The sequence below is a fragment of the Fundulus heteroclitus genome, chromosome 24, assembly GCF_011125445.2.
Source record: "Fundulus heteroclitus isolate FHET01 chromosome 24, MU-UCD_Fhet_4.1, whole genome shotgun sequence".
In the NCBI taxonomy this organism is placed as follows: Eukaryota; Metazoa; Chordata; class Actinopteri; order Cyprinodontiformes; family Fundulidae; genus Fundulus; species Fundulus heteroclitus.
In genome coordinates, this window is record NC_046384.1 from 5,682,121 (window position 1) to 5,693,624 (window position 11,504).

General features: G+C 39.0%; 1 protein-coding gene across 1 annotated transcript; it reads right to left on the minus strand.

Annotated features, from left to right (window-relative positions):
* Nucleotides 1-8,421: 8,421 nt before the first annotated feature.
* Nucleotides 8,422-10,757, minus strand: LOC118557737 (zinc finger protein 862-like). The gene is made up of 4 exons (XM_036128017.1): nucleotides 10,576-10,757; nucleotides 9,687-10,383; nucleotides 9,332-9,561; nucleotides 8,422-8,954 (listed from the first exon to the last, which is right to left on the minus strand). The coding sequence occupies exons 1-4, from the start codon at nucleotides 10,734-10,736 to the stop codon at nucleotides 8,945-8,947; spliced, it is 1,098 nt and encodes a 365-aa protein (XP_035983910.1). The 5' UTR covers nucleotides 10,737-10,757; the 3' UTR covers nucleotides 8,422-8,944.
* Between the last annotated feature and the right edge of the window lie 747 nt (nucleotides 10,758-11,504).

Sequence of the window (11,504 nt, forward strand, 5' to 3'; positions counted from 1 at the left end):
TGTATGTGCACAAAGATTTCGCTATAAATCAAATTTAAACACACACATGAGAATCCATACAGGACAGAAGCCTTTCTGTTGTGATCTATGTGGACAAAGGTTTAGCCAAAAAACTAATTTAAACTCACACATGAGAACCCATACTGGACAGAAGCCTTTCTGTTGTGATATATGTGGACAGAGATTTAGCCAAACATCAAATTTAAACTCACACATGAGAACCCATACAGGACAGAGACCTTTCTGTTGTGATCTATGTGGACAAAGCTTTAGCTTTAAATCAAATTTAAACGCACATATGAGAATTCATACAGGACAGAAGCCTTTCTGTTGTGATCTATGTGGACAAAGATTTTTCGAAAGAGGAAACTTCAACGCACACATGAGAATTCATACAGGACAGAAACCTTTCTCTTGTGATATATGTGGAAAGAAGTTTTGCCAAAAATCACAGTTAAACACACACGTGATTATCCATACAGGAGAGAAGCCTTTCTGTTGTGATCTATGTGGACAAAGATTTAACAAAAAAGGAACTTTAAATGCACACACGAGAATCCATACAGGACAGAAGCCTTTCTGTTGTGATCTATGTGGACGAAGATTTAGCCGTAAAGCACATTTAAACTCTCATATGAGAATCCATACAGGTGGGGAGATAGCTGTGCTGTGAATATTAACTCAAACCTTACCACTAGGCCCACTTCCCTAGGTAGTTATTTATTTCTGTCAGACTGGCGAACTAGTAAAACCCCGTTTTGGGACAGTTTCCTCCGCCGCTCCTTGCTGCGACATATTCACATGCTCTTTGTTGTGGTTTGAGAGGGCTGCGCTTTGTGACGGCGTGCCTGGATCCGAAATTACGATTGGTCGAGAGGAAGTAGTAACTGTAGCATTAACTAATATGATAGGCTGAAAGGAAGGAAGGAAGGAAAACTGTCTCTATCGTACTTTTATCGACCCTATTTTTTCCTATCGCGCCACACGTCTATCGCTCGATATATATTGTTATTGAAATATCGTCCAGCCCTATTTCACCCCATGAAAGGTCAAGCAACAGGAGGTAGGAGCTATGATTAGACGTTTTCAGGTGGTGCCACAGTGTTTTCGGTATGCATTAAAAACATCCGCAGTTGTTTCTTAAATCAGCTCAGATGTTGTCAATAAACCTATAAGAAAGTTCCAAGGATGTAACATCATCATCTGAGCATTCCCAAATGGTCTGAAGGAATAGTGATCTTAATCTGAAGAAAGTAATAAATTGTTGAAAAATCCTGAATATTGTTTAGAAATGTATTGCCATCATATACATATGAAATGTGTATTCAAAAAAGTTTTCTGGGGGAAAACATTGCCCTTTCAGATGTTTCTGTAATTAACTACAACTGTTTAATGTAACTAAATCTAATAAATGTGAAAACAAAATGTACCCAAGATTTTCTTAAATGAAAAGTTTTAAGTATGGTAAACCAAGACATTGCAACATTATCTCTATTCCTGCATCCACAATTCTAACATTAATATTAGCTTTAGGTTTGGACACAATGCATGAAAATCATAAAAGTTAAAATCATGAAAAGTTAGTTGACGTGTTGAAAGACTGAAAACTGGCATATAAGATACCTCCTGCATACCCTTTTAGAATTGTAGTAGGAATAGAACAAATTAAAGTGTCACATGGTTATTAATTGTAAATCACCTTTGCTGAGTAGAAACATTGTTCAAAACATTCACAATTTGAAAAAGAAAGCTTGTGCTTCACAATAATGTGCTGCCTTGTGTTTATCTGTCACATAAATTCCCTATAGAAAAGTTTATGGTTGAAACATGATCAAGTGAAGACAATGTTCAGTCAGATACTTTTGCAAGGGCCTGTATCGTAACTAAGTTTCCAAACAGGTCTCTGTGAGACACATTTTATGCATAAAGGAGCTATGGTTGTAGACTACCCCTAATTTGGTTAGATAGGAAAAAAATAAATAAAACCTTTAAATATAAATAAAATACCTTCGTAACAAGAAAAAGCTGAAAGGTATAATGGGGACCAAAGGCACTTATAGTGTCTGAAATAAAAGTTTGTGTACTCCAGCTTTTCACTTCAATGCTCAGTTTCTTCAGAACACTCATTTGCATTTCGACAGAATACAAAACAAGCTTAGAGTCTCAAAACTTCACAAAGGAAACAGTCCTAAGAAAAGGCACAAATTCAGTTCTCCAGTGATCCATCAGATCGAAAGGGGTGGAGACAGGCTGCCACGAAAGCCTAAGCAGCCAGATAAAAATCAACCTTATAACAATGCAAAACAAAATGGTCACAATGGTCAAAGGTGGAGCCATTCCCAAGGAATGATCACAAAGGAAAACTTTGAAAGTATCTGCAGATATTTTCTCATAGATTTCATCGCGTGTTTAACAAAATTAAACAGTGAGCTGATCGAATCCAAAAGCGACCCCAAATCTTATCATGCCCCAACGTATAATAAGGTTGAAAATAATTAACTTAATTGAATAAATTATAACTTAATCGGATATACAGAAGGCAGAGCTAAGCACGTCTATTAAGGAAGAGCAAGTATTACAAGCCATTATGCTCAGCTAATATTTCTGTTCTTTAAAAAAACGTAAGCCGCCTAATTTTTGTGAATCCTATTGACCAATCAGTGTAATTTCTGTTGACAGTAAACTTCTGTCCAAAGTATTTGTCAGACGATTGGAGAAACAACTCCCCACACTCCCCAACATTCAGAAACTATGTTTCTGAATGTTTACAGGCCTCCTAAGTCCACATCAAACTTTTTTGATATGTCTGTGATATGCGTTGATTATGACTGTTTAATTATTGTGGGAGACTTCAACTTTCACGTTGACAACCCTGAAGACAGAAGTGGAAATGAACTGTGTGACACACTTAGAAACTTTGGTTTAACTCAACATGTTAAACAGCCAACACACAAACAGGGACATATTTTAGACTTTATCATCACTAAAGGTCTAAAGATCTCTAAGGTCAATGTAACTCATGTTGCCTTATCCAATCACTTTTCTGTTACCTTTGAAAGCATAATTTCCAGTGACTCATTTAGCCAAAGGGACATCGTAAGAAAACGCACCATTAAGGACAATGCCACGGAAACTTTTATTCAAGTTTACTCTGCTACTTCAACCTTGGGCTGCAACTCAGTAGATGAGCTAGTAGATAACTTTCATTCTAAAGTCTCAGACATCATTGACTGCATTGCTCCAGTTAAAGTGAAAGTTTTTTCCGGGAAGAAAAAATCTCCTTGGACAAATGCTCCAGCAGTTAGAGGTGAAAAAAGGGAGTGTCGAAAATCTGAACGCAGGTGGAGAAAGAACAGACTCCAGGTTCACTATGACATCTATAAAGAGAGACTTTACAGATATAACTTACAATTGAAAAATGCAAGAGAATCTTTCTTCTCTGAGATCATTAAGAAAAACATTAATAATGCTCGTGTCTTATTTGCCACAGTCGAAAGGTTAACAAATCATCCTGTGTGATCATCCTGTATCTGAACTCCTCTCTATGAGGGCCTGCAATGAATTTGCTAACTTCTTTACTGAGAAAATCCTAAAAATTAGAGGATCAGTTTGTACTACCATATCAACACCAGAACCAATGCTGTATTCAGCTGGAACTACTTCTGACAAAATGTCCCAATTCAGCCAAATAAACTACAAAAGCTTAGAGCATATCATTCAGCAGCTAAGTTCCTCCTCCTGCTGCCTTGATGTTCTACCCACAGCTTTCTTTAAAAAAGTTTTACCTGGCATAGCGTCTGATTTGACTCAGATAATAAACACGTCCCTTCTGTCAGGTGTTTTCCCCCAGTCCCTAAAAACAGCAATTATCAAACCACTGCTGAAAAAGAACAATTTAGACAAACTACTACTACAGAACTACATGCCCATCTCAAACCTCCCCTTTATCAGTAAGATTATTGAAAAAGCTGTGTTTCAACAATTAAACACATTCTTTAACAACAACCAGCCGCTTTAACGTTTTCCAGTCTGGCTTCTCACCACAGTACAGAGACCGCCCTTATCAAGGTGTTTAATAACATCCATATAAATACAGACTGTGGAAGAACCACCGTGCTGGTTCTATTGGACCTCAGTGCAGCATTTGATACTGTCGATCACTCCATTCTGTTAGAACGCCTGGAGAACTGGGTCGGCCTCTCTAGTACAGCTCTTAACTGGTTTAAATCCTACTTAAAGGACAGGGACTTTGTTGTATCAGTAGGTAATTTTACATCAGAAATGACAAAAATCACATGTGGGGTTCCCCAAGGGTCCATCCTGGGTCCGCTCCTGTTCAACATCTACATGCTTCCTCTTGCTCAGATCATAAAAAACAACAACATCAGCTACCATAACTATGCAGACGACACACAGCTTTACATCACCATGTCACCAGGTGACTATAAACCAGTTCAGGCACTGAGTAAATGCCTAGAAGAAATCAATGCCTGGATGTGCCAAAATTTTCTTCAATTGAATAAAAACAAAACAGAAGTAATAATATTTGGACCAATAGAGGAGAGATCAAAGGTTAGCACACAGCTTCAGTCGCTTCAGCTAGTAACCACTAATCAGGCCCGAAATCTGGGAGTAGTGATGGACTCAGACCTGAACCTCCAAAAGCATCTAAAGACAATTGCAAGGTCAGCTTTCAATCACCTGAAGAACATTTCCAGGATTAAAGGGTTAATATCTCAGAAGGATCTGGAAAAACTAATCCATGCGTTTATATTTAGTAGAATTGATTACTGCAACGGTGTTTTCACAGGGCTGCCTAAAAAGTGGATCAGACAGCTGCAGCTGATCCAGAACGCTGCTGCACGCGTCCTCACTAAGACCAAGAAGGTAGAGCACATAATCCCAGTTCTAAGGTTCTTCCACTGGCTCCCTGTATCTCAGAGAATAGACTTTAAAATATTCCTGTTAGTCTATAAATCCTTAAATGGCTTAGCACCTAAATACATCACAGACTTGTTATCAGTGTATCAACCATCAAGAACACTAAGGTCTTCTAGCTCCAGCCTACTCTGCATACCTAGAACCAGAACTAAACATGGAGAAGCAGCATTTAGTTCCTATGCTGCACTTATCTGGATCAAACTTCCAGAAAACTGTAAAAGTGCGGAAAACCTGAGTTCTTTTAAATCAAGATTAAAAACACATTTGTTTAGGACTGTTTTTGACTGTTCTAGTTAAACTGTTCTACTACATTTTATTCCTACTTGCTTTTATTCTGTTTTTCTTTCTTGTATTTTAATCATGTAAAGCACTTTGCATTGTCTCTGTACTGAATTGTGCTATACAAATAAATTTGCCTTGCCTTATGAACCCAGATCAAACAGATTGTGTTTATGGATGCTATTTAGACTGTAAATTTAATCCTGCCCATTTGGACCTCTTAGACATTATGTGAAACTATAATATTATTATATGGTTGCTGGAGCTGCTCAACACAGCTACTGGGAAAATAACAGAAGATTCATAGAAACGTAGCCGGGGCATTCTGTCCCGGAAGTATGGTGCTGCACACTCTTCCTCTTGCCCATATATGGAAGATGCGGTGACACAGCACAGCTGGTTTGTTAACGAGACAGGTAATCAGTATTTACATTTAAAAGCAGGTAGATTGCTGAGGAGATCAGATCCTAGGCTGATGATTCCCGCAGAGGTAACACGTTTCTAGAAATTGATGCATAGAGTGCCGTTGATTGGTTTCACTTTAGAGAAGGTTGGCCTGCTACTGTTTCAGTTTTACTTCCAGTTTTAGTAAGGGAAGGGTGGAGTTTTTAATTGTTTAGCCCTCTGGTCTGTTTTAAACAAAATGAGGACCTATGCTGTTCCCTGGGTCCTATGCTGATTGAGAAAACTAGTGGAAGGGGAGTTTTTCTTTTCTTTGTTGTATTCACTAGGGTATGTGGAGCAAGTGTGTTTTTGTTGGGGACACCAAAGTGTATTTAGTTGTATTTGTGTTTTCCCTATTATTACTCCCCCAAACAATCTAATGTATTTAATTTGGTTTTGACTATGTCTCTCAGTTACAAGGCTTCCAGGTCCAGCATAGACTCTAACTCTTAATGTGGTCATTTTTGTACAATTAAATAAATTGATCTTTGTTCATAGGAACTTGTGTATTCAATAAACTATATTCAATTTGCAGCAGTGCCTCTGGAAAATTCTGACAAACGTATCTGTGTGATCTGGTCAAAAGAGGATCTAAGGTCCTCCACACATAACAGAAACTGTACCCAAGGTCACAGAAATTGTAGACGTCAGAGAAGGGACATTCTTGGACTTGGACAAAGGGGACTGATAACAGAAAACGGGTCAGTTATATCCTGGGGTCAGTCTGCTGACTTTAGTCTTGGCCAAAGTCTATCATATAACCCATGTGGTAACACGTTAAAGTTAAAAGGTTAAAGTGAACATTTCTCAGTGAAGACTTTGATTCTCATGCTGATTTTTATTTATATTTTTCTAAGTAAAGGATAACAAATAAAGCAACCACATCACATGATTGTGCGTTGTTTTACTGAGAAGTTGATGAGAAATCCTGAGAAGACTGTGGAATCCACCTCTGGTATCCTTGTGCTGATCTCAGGATGACTGCCCCAAGATGGGGCCGTAATTTATGCATTGCGACAGTCAATGCGGGGTCTACTCTTTCCATTTGTCTACGGTGATATAGACATCATATATGTAGACGCCTCATTGGGCGCAGGTTTGTACGTCACCGCCATATTGTATGTGACAGAAAGTAGTGAACGTCTATGATCCCTGTGTATATGTTTTAAGTATAGAGATAGAAAGATATAGATGGATCTTACAGATACTTGTAAAAAAATATATAGATTACCGGTATAGAAATTGGCAGCCAAATTGGCTTTTAATCGATGTGCATATATAGATTATGAAGCATTCTAAATAAACAGGTGTGGTTATATATATATATATATATATATATATATATATATATATATATTAGGGCTGGGCAACGATTAAAATATTTAATCGCGATTAATCGCATAATTTGCCTGATTAATCATGATTACATCGCATTGTATTTACAAACTCCAAGTATGAATTCAAAAGTAGTGTAAAGAGCACTTTTATTTTAATGTTCTGCTGCCATATGAACAAAAGTGTTGTAACATTTGTAGCACTTATCAGTAACACATATTTAGTGTAAAGCTCAACTTAAACATGTAAAACAAAAAATAGCAATAATAATAAATTAAAGCTTATTGCCACTGACAGGGAATTCTCTTTATGAGGAAAAAAATCTACCAAAAACAGGCAATTTCTGAGGTAACAGCAGGGAGCAGCATTACCATTTTATGTTCAATACCAAAGTTTAACTTGGCAGTGGTTACAACTAACTTGTTTCTGTCATATTCGATGCTGGAAGAACTTTAAACTGAAATGCTTGCTAACTCGATATGCTTGCGTTGTATGGGGAAAGATAGCTTTCTAAATAGATTTGTACATAAAAGGATAGTTGTGTCCATATCAGTCAGAAGTTGTGCATTACAAACATTTGTAAACTGATAATAATTTAAATCACATTCAAAAGATACAACATACGGTTTAAATAGTTACAACTTCAATAACTAATAAATACAAATTTCAAGTTTAAATTTGTGCTTTACTCTTTATGAACACAAACAGCAGCGGCTGCTTGAGAATACGGATTTTTTCTTTGAGAATACGAATTCACAACAGTGGTCTGACGTCACGGTTTCCAAGGCTGGTTAATGGAGCACAGAGTGCGAAGATAGGAGCCGCGCATGCGTTCTTCAGACTGACCGTCTCAGAATGCACCGCGGCTGCAGCTTCATTCCAGACAGCGCAGTGTCTGATCCATGCTCCATTCTGGAAGGTGGCGGTAATGCACCTATAAGTTGTTTTCCAACCGCCATTAAAAACAAGAGAAGAAGAAGAAGAAGAAGACAGCGCAGAGATCACAGTGGTAAGTTGAACACTCCATTTTCTGCTGCTGTTGTTCTTCAAAAGTACGTTTTCAGATTGTTTGAGGCGAGAACAATATACTTTTAAGCTTCCCAATTTACAGAGTTGGTGCGTAATTTAAAAAAAGAGTCTGATTTATTTGTTTTGTGTTTATCAGACTGACGCGTGTTGCTTTATTAACTCAATAATTGCTGGAATAAATTGTAAATGTCTCCCAAGCAGTGTCTGAAATTAACTTTCTGATTCACCGGCCATGTTGGCCGGTAGATGTAAAAAACCTACCGGCCAAGCAGATGTTTTACCGGCCAAAATATTAAATTATTTCACACATATATACCAGACTTTACACGCATCATATTTTTATAATATAGTATTATGTCAGATGAAAAGAGAAGAAGTCACACAAACGTGAAATAGTAACAAGAAAAACATTTATTCAATATATTGCTAATTTCTGATTTCATTCATTGAATTCTAATCAGACTCCTCGCTCTATACTTTTGGTGCTTTTACACAGTCCATGAAGTCTGGCCTCCTGCTCCTGACACAGTCTTTGTGCCACAGCATTACAGCCTCAGTGGGATCATAAGTGTTGATCTCCGGAGAACACAACTGAACCATAAGGAGATCTGACAGTGTTTCAGGGTTTAAATTGGACCGCCAGTCTGTTTTAACTTGTTTCATTGTGTTGAAACCTCTTTCACATTCAGCAGTGGAGGCAGGGAGGGACAGGACCAAGTCAAATAAAGCCAGCAAATCAGGGCAGGAATGCTGACAGCTCCTGTTGACACTGACCCAGGATGTCTTCAGCAGGGACTTAGATTCTTGGTACAAAATCACCTTGAGGACAGTCCACTGGTCAAGGATCCTTTCAACATGGATACCAGAGGTCTCCAGGACAGGCTTGAAGTGGTCAACAAGTGTTTCCAGTTCTGTGTCACCAAAATCTGAAATAACAATACATTCACATTAACCTAAGTATGTGGTTTTGATTCATAACCTGACTGGACTGGTCTAATAAACTAACCTGCTGCCTCATCTCCTGACTCTGGCCAGTTGGTGAAGCTGACAAGTTTTGTGGCATGCAGAATCCCTACACTTGCATCCTGGAACCTGTTAGTCATACTCTCAACAAGCCTGTCAATCACTTCTTTCTGTGCAGTAATGAGGGCCTTGTTTTCACCTACTCTAATAAGTGATATTCCCTCATAGCTGTCTGCACTTGTGGCTTTCATCATGGGCCCCTGTCTGATGAATAACAGCAACATATTTTCTTGCTTTCTTGCTGATGTAACTTAAAAAAAAAACTCTAACAGAAACATACCTGGTTTTGTACTTCTCCAGTAAAGCCTGTGTTGAGGTCAAAGCAGAGTGGGCTTCTGCTATAGTGATGGCAGACCTCTGCAGACAGGTGGACAGGCTGCTCAGATGTGTGAGAGTGTCATGCAGGAACCCACAGAAGCGGACAATAACAGCTTCCCTAGCAACAGAGTAGTATTTCCTGGCTTTGGCTTTCTGGACACTTCTGACATTTTGGGAATCCGGGGATTGAATCTAAAATGCATAAAAAAGAAACAATTGTCAAATATAGTACATGTCATAAGTTGAAACATATTTATTGGACATTAAGTAGCAATCATTACTGAGTACTACTTAGCAAAGCAATCTAGAACCACTACCTGCTCAAGATGAAGGACAAGTCCCTGGTAACCTTGTAATAAGTGGTCCAGGGCACGCAACAGGTGTCCTACCCATCGGGTCCCACCAATTCTTGTGGGCACCAATGATGTATGCCCAAGAGCCTGGAAGCTGTTAATCAACTTTGCCCTGTTGAGTGGACTTGTGTGATAAAAAGTGTAGAGCCCACAAAACAGGTCCTCTACTTTCTGGAACATCAAATTTGACCGCACGGCATCAGAAAAGCTCAGTTCAAGGCGATGTGCCATGCAGTGGATGCCAATGATGTAGCTCTTGTCACCCTTCAGCTTGCTGACGACACCATTTTTGGATCCGGTCATCACTGAAGCTCCATCAGTTCCTATAGCGACCAACTTGCTCCCCCAGTCATCACTCACTTGATCCATGATGTCACAGATGGCTTGGCTTATGTGTGATGCGTCTGCCTTCTCTACTGACTTGATGCCTACAAACTTTGATTCAATTTTGCCCAGATGACTGAATCTGACATAAACTAACTCCTCCTCCTTCACAGAACTGTCGGTGGAGCCATCAGTGGTAATGGAGAGAAACTTTGTGGTTTTAACATTCTCTTTGATTTTTTCTCTCTCCACTTCTGCTATATAGTTCATAAACACTTTGGCCTGCTTTTCATTTCGGTATGTTGATCCCACAGCAATTCCTTTTTGTTCATCCAAACTGAAAAGAACAAAAGGTCTAATTAATTAAAAAATAAATATACAATCATGTTTTCTAATTCAACAAGTAACTTGGCATTTTTATTGGAAATTATACTTTGTATAGTGTAGTAACTGTATAAACTTGAATAAGATGAGTATTTAGCTCGCTTTTCACAATGCTTTTTATAAAACAGAACAAAGTTTTACTTACTCACACATCCACTCGAAGTCAGAAAATGGCCTCGCTTTCTTGCCAATGGCATGTACGGTGCGAAACAATATTTTCATTTTGGTGCTTGTTTGCTCCGACATGGCGAGTAGCGCAGTCACTGAGGGGGTCTCGAGCAGAGGCTCAGATTGAGCACGGCACATTGACACACAGACCGTGTGACATTTACTTCGTGTTCACGGATGGTCTCCAGCTTCATTGTTTTATTGCCCAACACAAACGAGTTGTTTCTGTTCTTATCTTTGGCATACTGGCGACACAATGAACAACTCATTAGCATAGCCTCGTAGTCATAGTGCAGCCAGTTTCTCACAACGCCGCCATCTCCAAACCGCCACTTTTCACTAAACTTTCTGGTTGGGGGTGTAGTTCCGGCTTCTTTATCCTCCAGATCGCAGTGTTTTCTTTTGGAAGGCTGATTCACTCCTTTAAAATACCGCCACATAATGCCGCTACGTAACTGACTCAGCTAAAAGCTAGTTGTTGTCAAACGGATATGACGTAGTTGCGTTCTCGAATCACATGCGTGAGTGTGTACGTGCGCGGCCGCGGCGCGGTGTCATACGAGCTGACAGCAGCGGATCATGAAGAAGCATCTTCCAAAATGATGACTGAAAAACATTACTTATGTGGAACAAATATTTACTCGCCATGTGGCAGGTAAACCTCTGAAATGCACTCGCCAAACGGAAAATCTACTCGCATTTGGCGACTGGCGAGTGTTAATTTCGGACCCTGCTCCCAAGGATGACAGCATCATATAAAATAGGGCTGGGCGATAATTTAATAACAATATATATCAGTCGAAAGACGTGTGGCACAATAAGGAAAAAAGGATCGATAAAAGTTGGTTATACAGACAGTTTTCCTTTCTTCCTTTTAACCTAGTTGATGCTACAGTCACTGCTTCC

Excerpts from the sequence above, each read along its gene's own strand:
- LOC118557737 (XM_036128017.1), bottom strand. The coding sequence starts at position 10,736 with ATGTGCCGTGCTCAATCTGAGCCTCTGCTCGAGACCCCCTCAGTGACT. Across the intron at positions 10,384-10,575 it reads GACTTCGAGTGGATGTGTGA|TTTGGATGAACAAAAAGGAA; the intron begins GTAAGTAAAACT and ends TGTTCTTTTCAG. Across the intron at positions 9,562-9,686 it reads TTGTCCTTCATCTTGAGCAG|ATTCAATCCCCGGATTCCCA; the intron begins GTAGTGGTTCTA and ends TATGCATTTTAG.